Source organism: Calonectris borealis, chromosome 18 (genome assembly GCF_964195595.1).
Source record: "Calonectris borealis chromosome 18, bCalBor7.hap1.2, whole genome shotgun sequence".
Lineage (NCBI taxonomy): Eukaryota > Metazoa > Chordata > Aves > Procellariiformes > Procellariidae > Calonectris > Calonectris borealis.
Window position 1 is genome coordinate 4,668,895 of NC_134329.1, and position 27,404 is coordinate 4,696,298.

At 38.3% G+C, this 27,404-nt stretch overlaps 1 protein-coding gene across 7 annotated transcripts in view; it reads right to left on the reverse strand.

The window, feature by feature from the left end:
• The window catches only part of SPPL3 (signal peptide peptidase like 3), a 60,731-nt gene that overhangs the window by 7,433 nt on the left and 25,894 nt on the right, over positions 1-27,404 (reverse strand). For 5 of the 7 annotated variants that reach the window (XM_075167344.1, XM_075167340.1, XM_075167342.1 and 2 more), the window contains exons 2-8: positions 19,305-19,382; positions 13,151-13,245; positions 11,209-11,328; positions 7,817-7,895; positions 6,953-7,065; positions 1,613-1,719; positions 459-622 (exon numbers count right to left, since the gene is read on the reverse strand). In XM_075167344.1, coding sequence (XP_075023445.1) covers positions 459-622; positions 1,613-1,719; positions 6,953-7,065; positions 7,817-7,895; positions 11,209-11,328; positions 13,151-13,245; positions 19,305-19,382 — 756 coding nt within the window. The remainder of the gene's footprint in view (positions 1-458; positions 623-1,612; positions 1,720-6,952; positions 7,066-7,816; positions 7,896-11,208; positions 11,329-13,150; positions 13,246-19,304; positions 19,383-27,404) is intronic. The other 2 variants (XM_075167345.1, XM_075167343.1) reach the window with 1 other exon arrangement.

The following is a 27,404-nucleotide window of genomic DNA, read 5'->3' on the forward strand; positions in this document are numbered from 1 at the left end:
ACCCCTGCAGTAGAGAGATGTGGAATAATCTCCTGCCAACACAGCACTTACCTGGTAAGCTGTCCTTGCTTAGACCAGTTTCTAACTCCCTTCCCAATCACTTGCAATTATGCAGTAATCAAGACTATTTTGATGCTATAATAAACATCAGGTCTTTGCTTTTAAGCATTAGATCATAAATCCTACAATAGCAGTCATTAAACTCACACATATGTCGAAAAGCGTATCCTGTTCTGACAGGCCACCTTTTAACCTAATTAGGATCGTTTCTGCATGCTATGAGTCAGCAAATGCAAAGTGTCCAATCCTCACTACTCATTATATACCTTTTTATCATGCAGAGGGAGTGACTAAACAGGGAACTAAGCTGGCATTTTCCAACAGAATTAGTGCTACTAAAAAGTACAGGGAAGGAAAATTTTTATTATATAATACAATAAAAGAACTGCTGATTTTACCTTGGAAATACAAGTTTACCAGGCAGCGACAGACGGGGAACATCTCTACCCACATTTGGTCCCAGGTGAAGTTTCCGGGATAAAACGTCAAGGGGATTATCAGCTGGTTGTGTGGCCACTTTCACCATAACATTGCTGTTAAAGATGTAAGCAGAAAAAAAGACCTACGGAACAAGGAAATCATGACAAATTACAAATTGCAATTACATAGCAACTCAAAGCTGCGTGTATTTTTGCTTTGCTTATTCAAGAGAAGAAAGGATATTGTCCAAATTTTCCATATACATACGTTGTATATATGATGATAAAAGGCAAAATGTATTTCAAAAATTCAGATAAGGTTTTTTACACTATTAATCCTCAAGAATAAGTGAAATATACTTTCTGATATCAAGATATTGATCAACATCTTGAGATCCTTTGGCAAAGGATCTGTGCCGACTACAAGTAGGTAGTCCAGGACTACAAATGCAGGTAACAGGATACTGAAAATACAAGAAAGCTTGAAAGCAGAGAAAGGTAAGTGCGGTGCTCGCTCATAAACAGAATGATGCAACACTTGTTTCAAACAGGCTCTTACACTACAGTTCATCACACCAGGAAATGACTGGCTGCCAAAGCTGTCAGCAAGCGCTTCCCTGGATCAGTGCTCGGTGTTATGCAAAGGAAAAACAAAATCCTTTCAGTATTACAAAACATATTCTGTTAGGTTTCTTGTAAAAGTGCAGTAAGATTTTATGCCAACCTTACTGGCTATAAATCAGTTTGCATTCCTGTTTTGTGGATTTCACTGCTAATCAGAACTTGGCATGTGCGTACTGTGCAAGCGTGGATAAGGCTTTGTGTTTACTTGGAAATGCTTGTTCTGATCTTCAGGTTTTCAAAATTTGAGGTCGAATTTCTTTTTTTAAATAATATGCCAAAGTTGAAATATTCTAATCATGTTTCTGCTTTTGTCAACTAATTAGTGAGGAAATCATTCTGTATCCTGCTGCAGACTTTAACGTCTCAGAATGGAGCAATGAAGCTCATCTTCTGGCTTTGCCAGATTTCATCAACTTCATACTAAGTACAATTCATGTAAAAATGGCCCAAGGCCAATTACAAATCCAAAGCATAATAACAGTTTTAGCAAAACCAAACAAAACACTTACCCAAAAGACATCATAAATTAGTAACCCAGAGAGTAGCAAGCAGGAAACCTTCAGGCTCGGCAGCCGAACAAAGGCTATCATTGCAACACACAGGCCCATAGCCAGAGCTACAAAATGCAAGCACATAATTAGTTCATTAAAAATAGCAAAACAAACAAAAAAAACCCAACCCCAAGCCAATACCTCCCCCACAAAAAACACCCCAAAGAAGCCTCTGTTTGCACCTGTGCAGCACTGCATGCACTAGATGACTGTCTACTGTTTCCAGATAGTGAAATTCTTCGTACCAGCGTTAAGAAAAGTCAAAATACATTCAGTAGCAACTGCAAACTTGTTCCCATGGAAGCAGAAATCCCTCTCCAAGCACAACTGCCCATTCCACTTAACTTCCACTACCCACCACAAAGAAATGTTTTCAAGTCTTATGTCCTAGAGACTTTATCTCTACTGTAAAACACTGACTACCCAGTTAAAAATAGAAGCAACAAAACAACTTTGAACTCTTTGTGCCCCAAAACATAAACCTCTACTTTTACACTGTTAGGAGGTTTTCTAGTAAATGCATAAAATAAATAAAATCCTTGACTCTTAGTTCAGAAATAGCATGGTTACGTGACACGTTAGAACGTGATAAGACAAAAACCCACTCAAACCAATCTTCTGCTTGGGCGAGATTGTGTAAGACTGCCTGAACACTAACTATGAAATATTATCGTTTAGATATACAGGGATTTCCCAATAACAAAAATCTATGTGAAAGCCTACCTACCAACAGGGAAAAAAATATGGGAAAGTCTTTTCCTAACCCCTCTCCCAAGGGTGAGTTTTCAGCCAGATCAACAAGCTGAACGACATGCCCCAGCTGAGATGTTAGTTCTGTTCCAAGCGGAATTTTGTGAGGGTAGAATACTAAGATGTTACACTAAAAAAAAAAAATCCCAGTCTTCACGTTCGTGTGATTTCCTGCTTCTTCAAGCCTAGCCTTAGCTACCAAAGATACTCAACTGATAATCAAATATATTTCAACTGGTTACAAGCAAATCCCTAAAGAGATACTTAAAATAAAAAAATAAAAAAAAAACTTAAAAAGTAAATCAACTTTCATCTACGGTATCGGTATATTTACAAGGAATAATGGAGCCCTGTTGGGACCAAATTACACTTAAGTATGCAGACATTTGTAAATGAAATGTATTTGTCTAACATGACACAAAATTTGTAAAAAGTTATAATCCTATTTTGACCAACTGAAAACGCAAGGAAAATTGATTCATTACATACATGCCCACCAGTGCGACAACTTGACTAGGCCAAAATTTACAACTTAACCTTCGGATTCTCACGCTATAATTATGCAACTGTGAAACTACCTTACGCTTGCATTTCACCCGAAAGATGTGGAGTTCTTCCATCAAAACACTAAGGAAACATTTCCATACAGATTCAAGGGAAACAAGTGCCACCAAACGCCTGCCAGCGTGGCTGCTTGCAGTGTCCAGGGGTTGCATCCCAGCAATGACTTTGCCAAACCCACCTTATCTTTTGAGAATTGACAAGCTTAGCACAACACTAAGTGTCATGGCTGCCAGTTTTAACAAAGTACAGGAATTACTCAGATAAAAATGTACCCCAAATCATGCTGCATAACTGTAACTAGCTGTAAAATGTAAGCAAATTACTGAGGTTTAAAGAATTTGACACAGCAAAGCAGTGAGAAAAAGAACTGCATTCAGTAATTCAATATAGCCTTCAGTTACAGACTTCCTCTGGCAGAAGAGCAAATACAAGGGAACAGTCTGTCTTAAAGAGGTTTCTCTAAAGCCAATGTTAATAATAGCTCAAGCAAGCCTATATTTAGGAGAGGATTTCCAGGTTATAATTAACTAGAAGTGGAATGTTTTAACCAGCGTGAAGTTTTATCTATTGTTCGCACACTCCATTTCTCTATCACTGAAACAAACACAGGCAGACACGCAAGACACTTTCATCAAAGCAAACACCGGGTAGAAAAGGAGATGGAAAAAAGTCCTTTAGATGACAGTGAAATACACATGCTAATAATTCCGCAGTTTTGCAACTGCTTTAAGAATTATTGGTAAATTTAAAAAACAGAAGGGAAGCACGAATGCCCGAGAGCAAGTACAAGTAATATAGGCCAAAGTGCAGTCAAACCACCAAAAAGCTTCTCTAAATGGAAGCCAGCTTCCTTTTCCAATGAAAAGGTCCAGAAATCACATGAGAAACAAAGTCATACATAACCAAGCTCATGGATGGTGTTGACAAACTATATAAGGCAGATCTCCATTGAAATATACTCCAAACCATTTAAAAAAAAAAAAAAAACCACAACAAAAAAAAAGAGAGAGAAGAAGAAAGAAAGAAAAAAAGGTAAAATAGCCACACAAACAGTAGCTCTGGGTTGGAAGTGCTAGGCAGCAGGTTCACAGAGCTGAGTAAGAAAGAACTAACTGAAAGAGTTAACCTTCAATTAACAGAACTAATTAACTTCGCAGTCCCTGCAAGCACACTCCTTTCAGAATAAGGATATTCTGAGGATTAAGAATATTCTTGCATATGTGATTAGACTCCCTGGATACAGCGTATTTTTCAGCTTTACTGCACTACTGCGTCCAGAACAGATGAAACCACCAAGATGCTAGTGGTGTGGTGTCTGGTTCACAAAGCATTATGCAAGCTGGCAAGGCTTAAACTTCCCCCACAGGCCACCAGTTGACCTTTGAAAGAAACAGGTACTGAAGTTCTGATCTAATCATGTTCCTATAAAGCTCTCAGAGTGTATTTTAAAGAGTGGGAATAAGAACACATGAAGTAGCCTCTGCCCGATCACCACAGCAGTTAGGGTCTGCAGCAGTTCCCGAGGTATCCGTGATTGTTCAGTTCACTCTGTAGCTATAGATAGACACTGCATACATCTATAGCATTCCCATTGTACATCTCCAGCTATGTCCACTATTTAGGAAAGCTTTTAACCAGGCTTTACCAGGGGACAGTGACCATCCTTGATGATTCATGATCATCAAACAATCTGCTCTGAGAAATAAGCATTTCAAGACCTATAAAAGTACATCATCACATGCCAGAACAACCCCCTAGAGACAGTATCTGCTCATTCTATCCTGTAAAATGTCTCTGGCTTCAGAAACAGTTCAACCAACTACTGTGCAGACGGGGGAATTGTAGTATGTGAGCAATGAAGACTGTTCTGGCAGGAACTGCCATACCTCGATTTTGTAAGGACTGGAAATTACCATGAAGTATTTCCCCTCCTTTTCACTCAGCTCTAAAGTAGAAATACTCTCTCATGAAGAGAGAATCAACTGCACAACAACGAACCATACACACAAAAATCGAGGTGTACTGTTAAGAAGAAACGCCTGCCCCACTTCTCCCTCCAGCCACCCGCCCAGGCGATGTGAAGCACGTTCCCAACATCTGTTTCATTTTCTGCCGACAGCAAAACAGAAGATCATCCCCGAGCAAGCGGGGAGGAGGAGTTGGATCACAGCACACCCAGCAGCTGGCAGGCACTGGCTTAAAGACGAGCAAGTGCTCCGCTTGCATATATTACCAAGCAGTACTTATTGCCCACATTTCGCTCCAAACAAGATTAATTGGGGTCTCAAGTATTCAGTTACAGAGAAGCAAAGGGTAAAGGCAGAGATGATGTGATTCCACTTGAGTAGTATAATATGAGGAATAAAACTGCAGTCTGTTTCCCTGACGAAGGCCAATAAATGCTGTTCCCTGTTCAATGTCACTGACAAACGTTGATTTAATTGGATTTGAACAAACGACAAGAGGCTTACCTATATAGTACAAGCTCTCTTAATATAAACTACATAAAATACTCCAAATCTAGACAGTATCAACACGACTCAGTAAATCATAAACAACCACCAAAAGAAATAAAACCCAGAAACCACTCTGCACCAGTAGTTCAGTACTCTGCAGATTAATTACCTCAAAGCCCGCTATTTCAGACTGAAGTGCTCACAAAAATAGCTATTTTTAAGTAAATGCGTCTGTCAATATCTCAGTGTAGACAAGTCTTTTCAGATTTTGCCAAAATCCACACTTGACACTCCATTTAGCTTGGTAGCTACTGCAGATCAAAAATCACCCTTGATTTCATGGTGGGCTACTCTGCTTAACATATCATCATCTGCATTTTTTCATTTAGTATCTGGGTACTTTAAAAGGTACAACAGGGGGAACTTTTAAAGCAGCAAAAAGCATGAATGAAACATAACGCCTATATACAAAAGAAATAATCAAGGTGCCATGAGAGGTTTCAGTGCTAAGGACTTTCTGCTGCTGCTATCTCATTTAGGAGGAGCTGGAAAGCTGATGGAATGTATGTTTTCTCTTGCAACAAACAATTTCAGGGGCAGGTAATGTTCTCCCAGCTATTTTTCCTCAAGCAATCACCACCTCAGGGTGCCATTTCACGAGATGTCCTAAGCCAGTTTAGCTGCCTGACACTGCTGAGAAGCGGAGGTCCTGCTCCTGGCTACCTCTTCATCCCTTTACTATCACACTCACTCCATCCTCTCAGATCCCATCATGCTGCCACTTACCTTTAGCCAAATTTAGCACATACCTGACTGCACAATAATCCAACTCATCTCACTGCAACAGCAGAAAAATACCCTGGCAAAAAAAGAGTACACTGCCATTCTAGTGAGCTGAATCAGTTTACCATGTGATTAAATGAGTGCCAAGGCTAGCACAAGAGATTTGGAAGGCGGGGGGGGAGGAGGAAAGCTCCTTTTTGGAACAGTAAGCTGTGAATTCAGTTCAACCAGCATGAGAAAAAAAAAAAGAAAAAAAAAAAATCCCACCTTCAAGCCAACTGGATCCCTGCCAGCTTCACCCATCTCACCATCCTAACTGGCAAGCATCAAAGAGATCAAAGACAACCAGCTACTGTGAACTGTCTCACAACAAATTATTTGATCATCTGAACCAAAATACAAGATGCACAGCAAAAATTAACCAGATTGTTAAGATCAAGTTATGATTCATAAACAACCACTGTCTCCACACATCTTTAACTAAAACTGACCACCCATCCTACACCACGCAGGTGCAGAATATCTTTCATGAGTGTTCTGGCACTTCCTTGGAAGCTTTTACAAACCAGAAAAACAGGTGTCCCAAACATTACCCTGACAGTGGTTGCTTCCAGGGAGGCTACCACACAATATTACAACTCAGCAAGCCATTGATATTAGCAAATTTCACCAATCGTCACCAGGTGACTGGATGTGTCAGAACAGGCACAAACCAGTAGTAAAATCCCTTAATTCACATACTCACCATCCATAAGGAGCCAGTGGCCAGTTAGGACCCAGATAAGGACAAGCATCACAGACAGAGAAAATGAGAGCAACTCAGCAGCAGTGAAACGCCCACAGCAGCCAAAGGAAATCCTAGAAACAACATATAAACATTAGCTAGAAGACTTTATGTTTCCATTTAAAGAACAGAAAATGGACGCTGTTGGAACAAGGCTCAACTGCTGATGAAAGATGCCAAGAACAACTGAAGGGAAGTTCCTTTGCCACAAATAGGTACCAAAACAGCAACAAAATAAAAGCTTTCCTCACATTCAAAGAATGTGTGTAAAGCTTGAACTAGAGAGATGGAAAAAACCTTGTAAATCCTGGCACCTCTCTTGAAATTGTTACCATGAATGCTATTTCCTAGTAGCATCTAAGATAGTGCTTTTTTGCAACATGAACTCCAGTTACAAGGTAAAAAAAAAATCAGTTTCAAAACACGACATGAACAACTGTAATTTTTACCAGTGCAACTACAGTCTCTCAGCGAGCCAGCATTAAAATCCATAGTCCAACGTTAACAAACATAAAAATCCAATACCAAATCCCAAACTGAAATCTCAGCCAAAATAAGCCAAACTTCTTAGAAACCACTGCTGGGAAATCTAGTCCCCTGCAATGGTACTGCATTTCCCTGGCTGGCAAGCATGCATGACTTGCAGAAATTGTGCTTCCTAGTTTCAAAGTGGAAACATGGTGTTGGCACAAAAAATACGCACAAACATCAGCCCTGAAGCCCTGAGGTTAATGCTCGTAACCAAAGACACTGTTAAAGAATTCTCATTAAAAGAAATATATACAACATACAAGAAGAGGAGCAAAAGGTTTCTCAAGTCCTTACTTGTTTTGAGGTGAACAAGGCCGTGTTAAGTACTGGCACATCGGGAGCAGAAGGAAAGCGAAAGCTATTGTTGCAAGGACTAGAAAAAGAAGAAAAGGTAATATTAGTACATTCAGACCTAACTTCTACAGTACACAAACAAGCTTCTCCAATTTGAAAAAAACTCTTGCAACAATGCCCTATTATCATATGCTGCAGTATTATTAAAGCAAGAGCAGCTAAAAGCTCCAAGGTTTTCTGCAGAACTTCTATTGTTAGTATGCTTTCAAACTTCAATCAAAATAAAAGCTCTCAAAGGAATGCAATGCCCCATTCCCCAACCTTAAAAAAAAAAAAGTCTTAAAGCTATTCATGATCATGTCAGAAAGAAAAACAGTTTTCAAATATTCTGAGTCAAAAAAAAAGAAAAGAACTTGCTACAAACTGGTAGAGATTCTTTTAAAATTCTTCAACATATGACACAGACTAAGTCAGCATAATAAAGGGTTTTCTTCCACTTTTTAACTAAGATAGTCACTTTTTTAACCCCATTTCACTCAAAACTCTTTATTCATTACTGAAACACTGTACAACTTGAGTTATATCCAGTAGCTGACAACTTAAATTTTTTAAAATACGAAGTGCTTTATGTTTTTGAAAACAGGATGATAAAAATACATAAATATCCAAATAGACTATTGTCATAAACATTTTCTTTTTTAAGAAGCATACTTATCCCACCCATGCATTTGTAAAAACATTTAGTAACTGGTATTTATAATCATTTTTCCTGCCATTTTTTTTTTTAAATACTAGCACTGAATTTGTACTAAGGACCGTTTAAAAGGCTGAAGAGTGAGGAGACACAGACATGTCAGCAGCACGCATCCAAAGCTGCTGTAGCAAGAACAGACTGAAATGAAAATGGAAGAGTCGCTCGACATTTTCTGCATGCTGCAAATCAAATCTTTGTGCTGTCTCTACTCATTCCTTAAAAAATTGGGTGGTTGTTGTTGGTTTTTAAAAGGGATTTTTTTTTTCCTCTTCTCAAATGAAGATTATGGCAAGGAATCAGTTTCTTTAGTACACAGCTTAAGCCAACTGGAGAAAATAAATTAGTTTGGTCAAACCACACCTTTCCACCCCTAAATTCTGCCCCTTCTGGTGCGAGGAAGATTTAAAAAAAAAAATAAAAATAAATTAATTTAAAAAGAAAATTTTAAAAATTGTCTGTATGCAAACAGCACCATGGAAACTCACAGTTCTATCAATATTTCAGAGAGGAGGAAAAAAAGGAGAATGGGTAGGGAAAGAATGAAGAGTGTGGCAACTCTGCACACGTTGAACTAGGACCCTTTTCAGAGGTGCCTGGCAAAGGACGCTACACAGCAAAACCTGTGCCCCTGTTGCCCCAAGTCCTGCAGGCCTCACTGCCTGCCTGCCCCGCTCCTCGTCCGCCTCCACCACAGTGGGACTGACCCTTCCTCACGCAAACCGACCCTCCTTGCCCTTGGAATCTCTCCTTCCCCTTTCTCCCCTCCAGCTCTTCTCAGCAGGGAACCCTGCGCCTCCTGTCCTGGTGTCCCCAGCTGCTGCCACCCAAAGCTGGGCTCATTCAGAGAGCGTAAGAATCACAATGTAACCCCACTAATACACAGTGCCCACCAGCACCCACTCTCAGTCTCGCTCCTGACTGTCCAGGCTTCCAGTCATAAGTTTTCTCTTCCCTCTGGTCTCAATACCTATTATTCAGTTGGCAATCCCTCGGCTTAACTCCTGTCTGCAGGCAACGTGCCAACCCCTCAGCTCTGCCCTCTGCTTAGCAGCTGGTCCTGGCCTTGGGCTGTTTGCTGTACCCACCCTCGCTCCTGACTCTGCCCTGAAAGGCAAATCTTTGCGGGAGGAAGACTTAAGAGGGGTTTAAGAAACCAGACATCAGCTATAATTTAGAAGTCCCTCCACATCAGCCTCTAAAATAAACAAAAAGAGAATGTAAAATAGCACTACTGGAGCTTCAGGGGACAGAGGGACCAAGTCCCACAGTTCCCAAGTTCCCAAGTCCAGCAGGGTCCACATCCTGCCATATAGCCTCTAACAAAGCTTTGCATTTTAGAGGTTCCGAGGCCAAAGTCCCCTGTGCTTAATGACACCCTCTGACACAAGGCCAAGCAAAAGCACAAAAGTATCATAAAACCAGGTTCAAGAATAAAGATACCCAAGTGCACTAATCCAAGCAGACTCAATCCTCTTAAACCTGCAACAAGCCCCAACTGACAATATCGTCTAATTATACGCCACAAATATTACAAATAAAGCTACAAATGTCGAGGTCATTTTGGAAATAAATGGACCAATAAGCTTGACAAATTAAAATGTCTTTTGTCATAAATCTTCCCGTATACTATCTGATATATATGTGTGTATATATATTCCCCTAATATCTAGCATATACTAGAATTTATATGAAGTAATAATTTATTTTTAATAGGAAAGAATAGGTCAAAGTTATAAAAGCAGTATTCAGCAGACCTCTATAGGACTGTGCCTCCAAGAATTAGAGATAGGAGTCTCAAGACTTGTGTCAAGAGCAGAGATTTAGATTTCACCCATCAACATCAGCCCTGTTGAAGAGGCTGGAGAGGATGCATAGTTCAGGAGTTAAATCATGAGGGAAAAGCCTGCATTGCATATACATGAAGTAGGAGAGGATGAGAGGTATTTAGGGGTTTAAAAATCTTCACAGACTCAGTATGTGGACTGAGGAGTACAATTTTTAAAAGCTGCTGCAAATTTGGAGTGGTACGAAGAATCTTGCAGCTGCTGAACAGCAGCTGGTCTCTTGAAGAACTGCAAAAAGATCAAAAGGCCAAAATTTTCCAAAAATCAAAGCCCTGGTATTTACTTACATGACAAAATGACATTTTTGTTCTAAATTCAAGCAGTGCAAAAGACTAATACTCAAAATGCTAATGAGACCAGAAGTACCCCTGAAACAAAGAAAAACTGCATAACAGCAAAAACCAAAATTGAACTAGGAAAAGAAGTCTCTGGATAGGATCTCCAGTTATGCTATGATCCTATAAAGTACCTGAATTATGAAATACCATGTACAGTTCTGAGCACTGGTTTATAAACAAGTGAACTTTACACAAAATAATACATCCAGCATCTTTCAAAACTTGGCAATTTATAGTTCAGTACGTGTTGCAAATCTCTAACTGGAAAACACTTCTCAAATAATACTTGTCACTTTATTCATAGCTACAGAGACCTGAAAATACAACTCTGAAACCTGATGAGCTTTTTTTTTTAATGTACTATGACATGTATTATAATTCTTATCAACAATATTTAATTATATCAATGCTTTCTGTTCTATTCCAATTCTTATAAATAGAAGAAAACTTAGTCACCTGCTGTGCATATTGTAAAGACAACTTGAACTGAATCAAAGAAGAAGAACATAACTAGGAGAGACACAGACGCTCCGATGGGCAGGAACAACGCCTGGGTAGAATCAATGGTTTGAATACCTGCAGAAGAAAGAAAGTGACATTTAACTTGGGCTATTTCTTACCACCCACATATTGACACAATTAAGGACTCTGACAACGTATTCCATTTCAATGCTGGTGCAATAGATGTTTACTCTGAGATCCCTGTGCACTATCATAACCAAGCACTTTTTCTTCCCTGGAAGAGCAGCAAGTTGTCTAAATAACGGGTTACCTACACAACTCATAGTTACCAATGTATCCGAGTATGTCAAAAAACCTCAAACACACCTGAAATACACTCATTACAACTTAGTATCTGTTGTAAATATTTAACCATTTCCATAAAAGACAAGCTAAACAATGAGCATGGAAGCCACAACACTTGCACTGTATGGTCATTTATTAGTTCAGGTCATGGATCTATTATTCTTAAACATAGTTAGCACAACATATTTTAAAAACAAAAAGCAGAACTACTCAGTCACTTGGGATTTCTATGTTACTGAGGTCTGGTACAAAAGGGTAAAGTACAATATAGATAGTCCAGTGATGACAGTGCAAAGACACAGAAATTCTTGTGTTCTAATCTGTGACTTAGATCTAGTTCCTTCTGCTTTGAGAAAGAGCATTTATTCACATGCCCTTCAACTTCCCAAGGGAAAAAACAAACAAAACAAAACCCCAGAAATGACACACTACAAACCACCTTGGCATTTGGGAATTAGTGCCTGCAGTGTTAAATGTCAAAGTTCTTAATTTCATTTCTGATCATTTTGACAGCTAATCGCCTTAATGTGCTTATTCCCCAGCCTCAGACTGTCTTCTCTTACTTCCCAGATGCCAAAAGCCTCAACTGTTCATTGCTGAATCACCAAGCACAGCAACCTCTTTGCTCTGCGTTGTCAACAGAAGCAGTGCTCTGACAACCATGTAAATTCCAAGAGTCTATATTTAAAAAAAAAAGGCAAAAACCCCAAAAGACACATAAAACATAATATATGTTATTCATTTCATAATTTTTAAGCTATATTTCTTTCTTTAAACAAAGCAACCTTAGCATTCAGGGTTTTGTGCACTAGGCTGCTCACATACCTCACTCCTGTCTTCTAAACCTGCTGAAACTATTCATTCTAGAGCCTAATCTCAGAATATATAAACTGTTATAAATTAAACTCAGGTGTGAATTTACAGCACATTGTGTACAACGCATTCCACTCCAACTGTTCACATACATATTTCTACCTGCAAAATAGTGCATCTCAAATGGCCAAGCTGCCTGGAATCTATTTATAGATTACAGAGGGGACAGTCACCACGTAGGAGCTGACGTGTTAATCCCCACTCCAAATAGATTGTGTGTAGACACATATTTTGTTATCCATTATAAACGAGTTGCCCAAAGCCATGTGAACTCTATACTTCAATTTCTCTATTGATAAAGCTGAATCATCCTTATGGACTTGTTAGCATACCATCATCTTTCTCATTGCTTATGGACTGGCTAATACATCGTAGTGATAAACTCCAGACAAAAAGAAATTACATTCCCTTCTCATAACTGTGTGGTGCTTTTTTTTAAAAGTAAAACAGTTTCCATTTTCAGTAAAACATGACAAACTGTGCAGCATGCAATTTCTATGCATTATTGAAATGTTACGTTGATGTTTTAAATTTAGCTTCCATGGACGTGAACTAGATAGCAGTATTAGTGCATAGCAAGATGGCAAGTGCTGAGACAAAACAGTTTCATTATATCAAGTGAATCTACAACCCACGTAGCTGAAACATGCGTACGGATGAAGCAAAAGAAGATGCAGCACACTGAAGTGATGAAAGAAAGATAAGGAGTAAAGCTAACCCTTACTGTTATTGGTGCTGTTGCCATTAAAAGACCCAGCTGCGCTGCTGTTGTCTTTCTCTTTGTCTTGATTCTCAAAGTCCATGTTAAGAGACCTGCAGGAAACAAAGCAAACTTAACAGGCAAGTTTCAAACTCCTATTTGGGCTCATCAGCTACAGTCTCATTATCGTTCTATGATAGTACCCTCTCCCTAAAAAAGCCCTTTAATATTGGTTATTAGAAAAAACACCATACACACTGGAAATCTAAAAAAAAATAATGCTTATAATTAGGAATGAGGCACCAAATCACACAGGTTCCAATAGTGAGACTAGTCACCATAGTGTCTGAACTGGTAAGTGTTAACAACAAACTGCAACAAAGATATTTATCTGCATTACTGCCATGTGTAGAACATGATGGAAATGCAATAAAATTTCAATTCTGTGATGTACCTGAACTCTTTCCAAGTTCTCATTTTCATCCTTTTCATTGAAATTTAACTATCAGGTTTCATTTTTAAAACAATATTATTTCTTTCCTCTAAATCCTGTTATGAATGATGACCAAAACTAGTTTGTAAGTACCTGTCTGCTGAATGTAAGATCTTACTTAATTGAAACAGTTTCGGCAAAGCCTAGAAAGTAACCAGATACATATTTTAGAAACAGGCAGAACAGATGACTAGAGGAAGCTCTGAATAAATAGTACAAATTGATACAACTTAATTCATCCATAGGAGCTGACAACATTCCCCTATGTACCCAGCTCAGCTCTAATTGATTCATTTTTTCATTTTGATATACGCACTTTTAAAAAATTCCAAAATAACACAGTATTCTACCCCTTTTACCACAGTCTTTGACTTTGATGCAATTTCTAAATTATATTCTAATAAATTTTAGCGTAACTTTCTGAAACGGGGGAATTCCATTTAAGGTCTTTTTTGGCCAGTGGTAATTTCTATCGTTAAATTCTAGGTTGTTTTATATAAAAATACTAGCAATCAAATTTACCATAATAGTTTTTCATTCTGATACACGCATGTTATCCATGACATAGCTGCACATTTATTTATTCAAATAAGCTATAGAGAAGCACTGTACAACTTCTTTCTTATGTTTACAGCAGCATCAAATAACAAGTATTTCAATAAAACTTCCAGGTCAACAGGCATTAAACTCCTTTTCAAGTTGGGCTGTGAGTAATCGTACTACGCAAAGTAAACAAATTTTATTAATTTGTCAGACAAGTAAAAAATACACCACAATCTTCTATACAATTCTATAGGCATCAAAGTTATTTCATTTTAGTGGATAGGTTACCTAATGCAATGCACAGGTGAGCAATTTTGTGCTGCAGTCATACAACCTGAAATCAAGCACATATAGGTCTATAGTATCGAGATAGGTGTGGTGTGTTAAAGAAAGAGGGGTTGAGCAGTATCACTGTATAAAACAAAAACAAAAAAACGCTCTTCCAGTCTAAAACGGCTTTGTTTCTTCTGCTTCTATTATGCAAGTGCTCCCAAACAGTAGTATGAAATTCAAGCAGCTTTTGGGCTCAGGCAAAATATGAGGAAGCTTCAACCTCAGACATACAGTATTTCTACACAGACTGTGGATCATCAACTAAAAAGTTATCAAAAATACAAAGAGGCAATGGAGAACACTAAAATTCTAACAAATTAATCTGTTCTTAGCTCATTCTTCTAAAGATCCCTCTGCTCTGCGTCTTGTTTGGAGTGCCTTTATCCTTCATTCATGCTTGCTTTTTCCCCATTAATGCATTTCTCCGTTGTAGCCTCATAGTTTTCCTCTCAAGCTATAAAAATCCAGGAGGAGGCTGACAACCCTCCAGGACTTGATCCAAGATTCAGCCAAACAAGATAATTCTTTTCTCAGAGCAGCATTTCATTCCTCTCTGAATTAGCACAGTTCAGCAAGAACTTCACACCATCGCTCTCCCAGTGGCATCAGGCAACTCATAATTTAAGGGATTGCTATCAGCAAAGAAAAGTGGAAGAAACTATTAGATCTACTGCTCATAAGCAACTTCAGCCCTTTTTCTTTCATTGCAATAGTGTCAGCAATTATTATGTTATTACCTATAAACATCCCTACCTCAAAAGCAAGCATAAATTAGGAAATTACTTTCACTTAGCAACACAGCTGTTCCAAGATCTGAGACAATTTCTGAATAATCTCCAACCATTTTATGATTTGGCCCTTTCCTTTGCTACAAATTATCACTAACATATAAAAAAATTGAGAAGTGATCACTAAAACATCCTCCAAGAAAGTTAAAAATTATATTATAAAACAAGATACACTGAAAACTACTGGACTGTAAAGAAATAGCAAGCTGAGAAACATTTGCTTTTTTGTTCAAGTTTCTGCTGGACTTCCAAAGGCAACATTCAGCCAGCACCTCCCATCGGGCAATAAACTACACAGTTGTTTCTTCTGTCGGTCCTCACATTTCCAGTTGGTAGGATTTCCAGCACAATGTTTCAAAGCAAGCATGGCTCAGCCTCCCACAGGGAGCCACTCAGCAGGGTTACGCCAAGGCCAAAGGAATGAGTAAGCTGCTGGCACATTATTATCATGAAAGTTCAGATTCAACTATGGATCACTTCCACTGCAGTAATGCTTCAGGAAACCCTGCAGGAGAATATTCTTATGAAAGAATGGAGGAAATACGAAAGCAAGTACGTATCTATAGAGTTGCTTGCAGATGCAATATATTCTTGCTCTACTTAGTGAGGACAGTCACCCATCTTAAGAGCTCTGGGACTATGAGAATTGTGGGTTGCCACAGAATTGCCAGATTTCAATTGCTCTAAATGAAAAATTACAATTAGAATCAGTCATTGACGTGAGTTTAATTCAATCAAATCTCAATGCATATTATAGAGAGAACCTAAAAGATGTTGTGTGCTCTAACATTGCTACAGTCGCTATAAAACATTGCTGTGGGATTAAAGGTCAAGTTCCAATGCAAGATCTGGAGTGGGAATAAGAATAGGGGAAACAATAGCAGAAAGTGCATGTAAAAACTTTTTCACTGCCTAGATGGAGTAAGAAGGCCCAAGTCTCATGTCTCTGATAAGAACATCTCGCCTTCAGCAGCTATTTTATGTGTACCCACTTGTGCATGCACACGTGCAGACAACCTTCGTAGCACTCAGTGAGAAGGTCTGTCCAAATCCCCGATTCCACCCTGCCAGCGCTGCGGCTGTAGATGCTTATGAACTCCACAGCCTTTCTCTTTAAGTTTTATTGTGAAACATGTGTCCTGATTTCTGTAAATGTCAAGTCGTAAAGCCAACCATAAGGACACTGTTTGAAATATTTTCTATTTACACACGTATTTTAGGCACCCAAAGCCTAGAGTTAGAAGACACTAGTTTCACCCCATGCTTCTTGGTTTGGTTTAAAAGGAAGATACTTGGACAGGTAGATTTTGGGTGAAATCAAGCTTTACATAAGCTAAGAGACCATGTCTGGGTATGTGACAGGATAGAAAAGGATTTAGCTGTTACCTGCCTGCAAGGTAACCCCACATTTAAATCACAGAGAAGCACTTGGACAAGAATAGGTGGCTGTCTTGCAAGAACCCATAGGAAACACACTGTTTCAAGCTAAGCTCACCTCTTTAAAAAAACATAACTAACATATATATTGCATGCTCCAGTTTACAGCTTGTAACAGTTTAAAAGATTACACTTGCCCCTTCGGCAGTCAATAATAAAGTACATTAAGTTCAAGGACTGAGACAGTCAGAATGTATATGCGAAAGATGTTCAGAAGGGCTTGAAGCTAAAACTCCTGACCCAGCACAAACATAGGAAGGAAACGCTCGTTCACCCACAGTAAGAGAAGCGGGAACTCAACTCTATAAACTGTACTTTGTTCTGGATGCGGACTTTACCCATGATCTATTAGACATTCTTCTGAATACTTTGGGGGCTTCTTTTGTTTGTTTTGTTTTTGGACAAACGCTGCTTGTATGAATAAAGACAGTGGACCACGGCTTTCCTTTGTTCCTCTGAAACCTCTTGCATTAGATTAGATCCACCACGCATGTGGATTTTATCCTAATGACTCACCCACCCAATTCCTTCTGACTCTATTACTGCAATTCTGTTTAAGTCATCTGCCAGCAATACCACAATAACTCTATTTGCTTCTTTTCAGACTGAAAATCAGAAACCGAACCCACTTTCTGCAGCATGAAGGTTAACTGAGGAGTGCTATTTGCTTTTTTTCTTACGACAGCTCCATTTGAGACGAAGCACTCAAATCTAGATGAAGACATCATTGTTGTCATTTGAGAATGAGCACCTTAAGCTGTAACTTTCGTCGTTCTGGCAAGTCACTTTTCTAAGAAAATCCACCCACTTTGCCAGAAGTGTTTATTTTACTACTTATTTCTTAAATAACTTAATTGTATCTTAGACCCCTTTGTTAACACCACTGTACAGTCTTCTGTAAAAAACTGCTTTTGACCTCACTCGCTGACCAAACAGAATGGGAATTTGTCCAAGTCGCCATCATAACTGTGGGTTTCAGCTCAGACATCTGCTAAAGAAACTACATATAGGAAATTAATTAGAAAATCAATTTTAAAACTATGGGACCCTATCTTGGTCTGTAATAGCTTGCATCTTGGGGTCTTCACGATACATGCAAAGGAAGTGGACTAAAACAGGGCATTTCCTCAATTGATTTGTATCCATCACCATTCCACTACTTCATCCAGTAAGTTAGATTGTTCTGAAGTTTGCAGTCCTTGTTACGTGAGTAGTTTTAAATGTAAATCATAGGACAAGATGGTAAAAGAGCATGTGTATATAAAGAGCAAACAGCAGGGGAAAATTTTTAAGAGCAAGGAGCTCTGAGAAGGGCAGGCAATTTAAATTCAAGCACTCCTGCTGTTTTATATTGCATTATGTTTTCACAATTGAATTTTAATAAATGCTATGGCTTCTTGCAGTCAGATGCATAGCTCCTTTTTACACAACTGCATAAATTCAAGTAGTTAAAAATTGAATTAGACCCTCAATTATATGCTAGACTGACTCAAAACTTGAAGAAAAAACTAAACAAATACAACCTTTTATTTCTTTTTTTTCATTTTCATAATCTCTAGATTTTGTCTTCCTAAGGCTTTCTATTTTAATTCCATCAGCAGTGCCGTTACCTAATACTTGCTAGCAACAACAGACAGCCCTTATCAAAAATTGGCTCTTTCATTATATGATTTCATTAACTTACGAAGGCGATTTAAAACCTCTTATCCTAACAACTGTGACTTACATCATATGTATAACCATGGCTATCATCTACTTCAGGAATACTCATAGCAGTTCAGAGACTTCATAGTGAATGCATGGCTCTTATCATAGACTCTTTAAATGAAGCAATACTCTTCAAGAAACAGGAAGAAAAACATGCTGTACTTGAAAAAGTAATACTTTCATGCTGTGATTAATTATTTTTTTTTAATACGTCAGTATGAATCTCACTTCTTATGTGCCACTACATTAAAAAAATCTGTATAATACAAGCTGCAAGTCTAAAGGGACAACAATGTTTTCTCTATACTGTACTCAGGTCTCCTAGAGTGGGGCAAATTTGATTTTTGAAGATTCAAACTTATCCAGCAGTTCTCAGACACTTTGCTGGAATTCAACACTGATGGTGTTTCCCACTTCTCTGTTAAGCTGTTACTCAAGTAAATAGCACTGGGACTCGGGAATCTCTGTTTGACAAGACTTGTTTGCAATCACAACAAGGACATGCTGAATCGACCAACACTGAAACATTATATATAAAATTCTATTGATAGCATTACACTCCTATCTCTCTCGACAATCCTTTTATACCCTCCAAAATACAATTTTACAGAGTTGTCTTGAAGGCCTAACTTCTAAGTTATCTTATATATGCTTGTAACTTGATGTACTATCATGTCTTTCAGAAACCCCAGTTAGCTATTTTTTCTTCCTTTTCCATTTCCTTTTGAGAAGAAATATTTCACTTGCATTAGCCATCAGTCTGACAAAGGTACAATGAAACAAAAGGCATAAACATAAATTGTATTCAGTCACTTGCCATATTTTTATTTGAAAAAGAAAAATTCTGTAGAACCTTAAAGAAAAATCTTACCTGAAACTGCCATAGACTATGAGGAGAATAGAAATCAGGAAAGTAGACACTTGACTGGAATCCACAAGGGAATATGCCCTGGAATTGGGAAAAAGAAAGCAGGTGTGTCATCACAAGTGTCCATTTCTCCACTACCATTTGCAAATTCTTTTTCTTATTATAATACAGACGGAGAATTGGATGACAAATCTTTATGGCAGCTCTTTCTAAAGTTCTCGTATCATCTAGGAATATAAAACCTGCAGCTTGTACATTAACTTTTTATATTCAAGACGTCAGCATGCAAAATCTGTACAACAACTAAAGGACAATTCAAAATCCTTGTGGTAATTTGTTCTGAACTCATCACATTCAGATTTTTTTTCTCAAACACATTAAAATTGCTTCAATTGCAACTAATGCAACCTTGCATGTAAATAACACTAACCTATTTTCTGTAAGACTTCTTAGGTCTTAACTGATAATAGTTAAGTTGCAATATGGCAGTCACGGTTCACTTAGTCCAGGGTTAAAAAAAACCAAAACAAAACAAAACACAAAACCCCAAACCCCACAACAAGCTGCAATATGCATTTATTAAACCACACACAATTACTTCCCTATTTCATCTTGCAGACCACTTGATAAAGGATTCCCCATAGAAATTTCAGCAGGAGACTGAAAACTCAGCACTATTTAGACAGATTTCCTGATACAACATACCTTTGTGTGTAAAGCACGGAAAAATAAATATTAATATTCACCGATTTTTTCTCCTATCCTTGACAGACCAAACCCTACTCTGTAGCTTATACTGAAACTTCTTTTGATCTGGACATTGGGACAGAGGGAGCCCCAGCAAGTTCCCAGCTGACAGACAGCTGGGGAGAGTGGGGTTGATACACTAAGGAAGGAAAATCCTTTAAGAGGGACCTTGAGGAATGGACCAACAAGACGACGACAGCTCCCAAGTCAAGAGACATGATCACTCCCTCCACTTAGCACTTGTGAAGCCGCATCTTGAGTATTGCCTACAGTTTTGGGGGCCTCAAAAGAGAAAAACACTGGCACACTGGAATAAGCCAAGCAGTGGGCCACCACGTTGGTGGAGGTACAACATACGAGGAGAGGCTCCCAGAGTCGCACTACACCTTCCAACAGTTTTTCAACAACTTGCGCTGAAGTAATGGAAAAGAATAATGCCCAATGTTAACTGCATTAGTCTTACCCTACAAAAAAGACAACTAAACATTCCTAAAACCAACCGAAAAGCCTAATTTCAGCAAGACTATGGATATGGAACAAAGATAACTGAATTACATGATAGTTCCAAATTAAATATCGCAAAGCAAATAAAAACTAAAGCTACAAGACAGTTAAAGAATCACTCATCCCATTCCCAATTTAAAAGCAATTTAGAGAAAATTACCAAACCACTAGACACACACTTTAAAATACTTTAATATATAAACACAAATGTGAACCTTCTGCTATAGAAATTCAATATTAAACATCACCGAAAAACAGACTGCCTCTTTTAGATGAAATTATATACTTGTTGAATCAGAAATGAGAAACTACTTTTGCTAATTACCATAAATAACATCAACATCACCCCACACTAAAAGTGAAAAACAGATGTCTTACTTGCTCATGAAGTTGGCCAACACATAAAGACGATCCTAAGCTTTATAGTTTTTTTAATTTCGGTCATGTTTGACCTCTCGTTTCCAGGCTGTGGAACAGAAGTCTTAAAAGCATCCATGAAGATCAATATACTGAATTGCAAATACATGCAATATGTAACTAAGCACTTACAATCAGTGTATATATAAATGCTGTTTAGGTTATACTAGTTTTATGTCCTGTTACTAGCTTCAATTTCAGGGAGAAGCATTCCCTCACCCAACCTTGAGTGAAGGGAAAGGGAAACTTCATATCCTGTTTGGGTTTGAGAATAAATAGTGGAATTCATCTATTTAAAGAACCTTCAGGAGCTCCAAATGTATAAGAAAAGCAAAATGATAAGAGTGGAATTTCAGCTGGAATTAATCACGTCCAGGGTTATGCACTAAACTTTATTAACTGATGTTCATAAAATTGTATCTTCATAAATTGGCAAATACTTTTGAGATGAACAATGTTTTCTATATAATTCATCATGCGGTGGCAACTTTGGAAGCTATGATAATTAAAATGCCATTTCATCATAATTACTAAACATTAGTCAAAGGCTGTAAATGTTAGAAAGATTTATAAATCAGATAAAATAAGGATGATACATGGATCATGGATCAGCCCTGTGCATAATCCATTAAGTTTTGTATTAAAAACTGAGGGCTCTTTGGTACAATGAAAGAAACTGAATACCTGCAAAGCCATTCTAAACAATGATCTAATACACCATAACCCTACTGATAGGCTACAGTGATGATTAGGACAGCTATCTACCAATTCTATGCAAGGGAGAAACAAGAATTAAAGTCCTTCCATCCTGCACAAGAAAAGTGCAATAGTGTAATTATGAACTCATCGCAGACCAGTGACGTTTCCTGACTTCTCCACACAGAGATGTTATAGCAGGATATCGCGATTATGGTCTGGGAAAACTCATGTTCACGCATACCCCAGCAAACAGGGCCAAAGAGATACATTCACACTTTCCTTCTTCCTGAGGCAGCTGGACAAAGAGCAACGCAAAACACACACAGCATGACAAGTCTACGAGCAACTGCACAGTGGGAGTCAAGCGAGTAGCTCAGGCATGTCCAGATTCCATCCGAAGTTTCTAACACAAGCAGTCCACAAGCAAACTTCAAGAATAATTTTTTAATGTTGAAGTGAATCTCATCGTAATAAAACCCTGAATCTTTTTAACAGCTAATTTCCCTACATTATATAAGGTATTGCACAAAACCTGAAAGCAGAACTGAATCCTAAAATCCTAACCATTGGACAGTTCATTAAGAGACTAAAAACCCTTGATCCCAACTAAACACTTTCTAATGCATTAATGTAGACTAGAGATAATAAGCAAATGACAGCATCACATGAAAGAATCAAGAAGTAAGATTACTTCAAAGTTTTGAATATTATTCAAAATGCCAGACAGTGATCTGCAAACCCATTTGTATTTTTAACTGAAATTTAAATGACCTTCTACAAGTCCAACAGAGTCCATATGCATATAACTGGATTCTCCTATAAGCACATTTCAAGTATGCAAGTTCGCATACTCCCACAGCCAAACACGGCATCAGTGCTACGTTCTTCTCAAATGGGATCAGCCAAAACCAAAACAAAACCCCACACTTACGAAATTTTTCAAAGCTGGAGTATACTTTGTGCAGTCACATTTAACCAGTCTTCCACATATAAAAATGAAATCATCTTCCTTTTACAAGGTACTTTTGTAAAATTACGTATTTAATGTCAGAACAAGTAGTGGAAACTTATGCACAGAAAATCATAGAATCATAGAATGGTTTGGGTTGGAAGGGACCTTAAAGATCGCCTAGTTCCAACCCCCCTGCCGTGGGGAGGGACACCTTCCACAAGCCTGTGCATAGCTGTCCTTTGACTTCAATACTGATTTTAGAAGCAATTCTTAGTACTTACTACATGACAATCCATGAAGAAAAGATCGTTATTCTTCATTCTCATTCTGAAAATTAATACTGGATAAGGCCATGCTAAAGACTGCTGTCTTTTGAAGGACTGACTTTAGTGCAGTTCATCTCCATGTTACATTACAAGAACAACTACCAACTCATTTTTAAATTCTAGTATATATGCTCAAAATACAAAGACACCATTGGTTTTCCCAGGTAAGTACATTTTTTAGGATTCTTACACTATCACACCTGAAATTCAATATCCATGTAAGGAAGTTGTTTTAGAAATAAGTTATTTAAACAGGCTATCAGACAGATTCTTGCTAACTCAGTCAAATAACTAATAACTACTAATAGTTATTAGACTATAATATTAGACCCATATATTAGATCCAAGTACTTTATAAAACCAAACACACCGATGGCTTACTTTTGTCTGTAAGCTCCTTTTCTCAGCCAGCTAGTGAGAGGTAACTTGCCAAACGCCTTCTCTACAACTTGAGATCTCACTGTGAACCTGCATCTTTACACGGCTGAGATCAATTTTAGCAAATTCTCTGCCACTAGGCATCTATTTCTGGCAGCTTCATGGGCAAGTGCTTACAACACAGAGCCTGCTAAGGCATGCCAAGACAGAGACACAGCAAGCACTGTTCTATAACATAATCTGTGTGTCAGCCCTACAGCTATACAGTGAAAGTATTGTCCAGACAACAATCCAAGCAGCGAGCTCTCCAGCCTGGCACAGACTGCTCCATAGACCTTTACCTACAGAACAATTCCAGGGATGCCCAGCCACTGCGACACACCACCACTTCTACCCATCCCAAACAGTAACCATGCAAAATATGCCACACCAGTTACAGCTGGCGTTCCAAGCAGCACTCTCCCTTCTTCTGAGAAAAAATGAATAACTTCTGTATTCCCAAGGGAACAGAGACACGCCTCATTCCCAGCTAGAGAAGATGGTAACCAGCTAATAAAAGCTGAAACAACAACAGTAATAGCGTTACATTACAGACACTTGCAAGCTCTCTTTCCTCTGTATCAGTAGCTGCAGGTCAAGCTTTCTTTTCCCCTGTGGCCACAGGTCCAAGCTCACCTGGCTTTGACTGTGAACCTTCACTCTACAGGGTCTCTGCCATCTGACTGCTTAGGAATTTCTTATAAAAACCCCTCTTTTAGCCCTACTATTCTCCTATTACATACTTACTTAAATTCCTCCATTTTTGTTATTTCTTTTGCACCTCCAACTCAGGAAAATCACCCAGTCAATGCAAGCACTGGTTTTCATGTTTCAGCTCTTCCTTATCACCAAAAGATAAGCAGTTTGTTGGTAAGAGTCTCAACAGTCCTTCCAAACCAGCAGGAGTCCCTTAGGCAAAGCCTAGTACTTCTTTCTATCCTTCGTGTTGAGCAGTAAGTATCTGCAACTCACTTTGTTCAATGAAGAGAAAGACAGAACTAGGAACCATGTGTCTCCTGATGACAGCACAGAGCATTACCCTCTGCATAACCTACTCGTCATGGGCCAGTCTGACATGACCACAAGCCAACATTGCCTTACAAAAGCAACTTCTCACTTTTTACCAGTCGCCTATTCTCGTTCTTCATCCTGAGCCAGCACCACCATTTGCAAAACTAGAGCAGGGGACTTGTCTGCTTGAATAATAATGCAGAATGAATGAGAAGGTTTCTCAAGTGATTCAGATTCCTGATCTGGCATGCTTCTGGACATAAAAATCAAAGAGGAAAGACTTTTCAGTGGCAGCATTGGCTTAAGTACCCTAAAACTATCGCCTCAGAGATCAGGGAATTGAAATAAAAACCTCCTTCTATTTGCACAAGAAGCCTGCTAAATGGATGATCAAAGAAATTCAGCCCCTCAATGTTTCAGTAGCAAATATCACTCCCCGGATTTCCAGGTACAAGAGAAATTATTGTGAAAAATTCTGCCAAGGGGGGAAGGAAAAGCCTGTGCTTTTTTTAGCAAGGCACGTTAAAGACCTTGGATGTGAATCATTCTCATACAAAAGCTGTTATAACAGCAGCAAGGTAAACTTTCCCTGCATTTACTGTACATATATGAGAATGCAAACAATAGAGCAACAAATAAATCACATCAACTTGAAAAGTGCAGTAGATGAACTAACTTCACTAAAGTTCACATGAAGAGAGAAGATTGCATTTTCATCAAGTATTTTTCTTTATCAGTGATCATAATATCCAAGTGCTTTCAAGATTAAGGAAAATAAAACCATAAAAGGAAGGTAAGCATATGAGATAGGCTAGAGTAAGGATGGATTAAAATAGAAGAGACAGGTCTTTTACTTTGTTTAATGGGACCAAATCTACAACTTGCAGACATCTATCACAGAATCACAGAAATTCACACTGACAAGAATGTCAGGAGATCATTTAATTCCTTGAGTTATAATTTGATCTTACTTTGGGGAAAGACAGTCAGTCAGTCATGACAGATGTTTACCTCATCTGTTGTTTAAAACACTCATTGGTAAAATGAAAAGACTTTTCTTGACATCTAAGTCTTTCTGACTACAATATTAGTCCATACTTTTTCTCCTATACAAAAGTGCTTCAAAATTCACGGGGACCTTCTTGTACCAGACACAAATGGAGTAAACTGGATCCATATGTTAATTCACCTGCATATTTCAGATTCTGAAAGATGTGGCTGCTTGAGAAGTGACCACACAAAACTTCAAATACTCTTCAGCCCACATTAAAAGCGACAACTATTTATTCAATCAATATGGTACTCTTCATCTACAATTAAAATATCAGTTTTATTATCAAATGTCCACTGTCTCCTCACAAGGTCAGTGACAATAATCCATGCCCACCAAAACATGTATCCCACTTCCCCAATTTCCATTCTCTTTGAAAGAAAACTCCACGTGGGTAGGTACCAGCATTGGAAAGGTGACAATGAAGCATCTCCTTCCCTGCCCTATTACTCATCATTCATTTTCAGAACTTGCTGAAAGCACGCATTCAGTTTGAGGGTCCCATCTCAGCAGACAGTCAATTCTTTCAAAAGGAACCAGAAAAAAATAGAAAAACTCCAAACCCCAACAACCAACTTTTGCTGGAAATCTGGTGCTAAATGACAAAATCAAGGATGGAGGAGGGGGAGGCGGGAACTTTCTCCAAGGGTTTTATATATTTCAAAAGCTATTTAATACTTTTATTACATCAGTGATTGCTATAGCAATAGAAAAACAGAAAGTCAAGAAATACTAGTTGGTAAATTCAAGACAAGTTGAAAAACATTTTGCAACTCACTTCCCCTGCCCCACCCCTGGTTTTTGGAGCTATCAGCTGTAGGCAGAAATCAACGTTCACCTTCACACTGCTGCAATGACCCTATGCATCTATTTTCTTTTGATCGTGCAAGAGTATGCCACTCATGAGGAAAATGTTTTCTTGAATAATCCACTTGTCTCTGATATTTTCCAAACATTCTATTAATTATTTTATTCCTTAGAAGAAGTGTGAGAGAATACAGTTATCAGGACAATTTATTGCTAAGCGCAATTAATTTTTGATGCTACAGTGCAAGGCATTTGTGAGCTATCACTGTAGCATCATTTATTAAGCCGAGCAAATCAAACTCAAGGACTCCAGAGCAAAGCCCTAGGGCACATGAAAGAAAAGCACCACCATGTACGTGAAGATCAATTACAGTTAATTGCGCAAATATTCATTTTGATTGGGGGGCGGACTCACTCCGTAGGTAAAACCAATACTTCTTTCCTTTACTGGATTCCAGGTCAAGAGTATAACTAAAAAGCCTCTTTCAACTGCCTTACATGTGCAAGATATATACACATTTAAGGGCCTCCATTAGGCTTGCTGCCAAACCAAAGTTAAATCTGAGTGTAACAGTTAAAGGTATAATTTTAAGCGTGAAGTCATGGCACCCACAGCTGTAAACATATCTCAACACTATTCCATTCTTCAGTGTGATTCATAGGAAAAACAAGCAAATTGCTATGGCTTCACTTTACATTAAAGGAATAGCTTGTTTTCTAAAGTAAGTTTACAATTTCATCTCACTGTCACGTGCAGATAAGGTCTGCTAAGTCTGAGTAATTTATGGAAACATGGATCATATCAGAAAAAAACTTAAAGCAATTCTGAAGTGAAAAAAAAGAGTAATTTGAGTAATAACCAGATTTTCCTACGCAGACTTGGTTAGGGCTCAGGCAGGCATTTCAAAGTTGTAACCGGAAAGTAATTCTGCTGTTTATCAGACACAGGGCTCAGAACCACATTTTCACACTATTAGATACCATATATACACATGTATATACACAAACGCACATATTTTTACACATCCAACTAAAAAACCCAATTCCCTCTTCCATCCTTCCCAGAAAGCTGCTTTCCTAAAACTCTCCCTCCAAAACCAAATGCCAAGCTCCCAACTAAATGACTAAGACAAAACACTCTCTGAGCTCACTTTGAGAAGAAATCTTGCAAA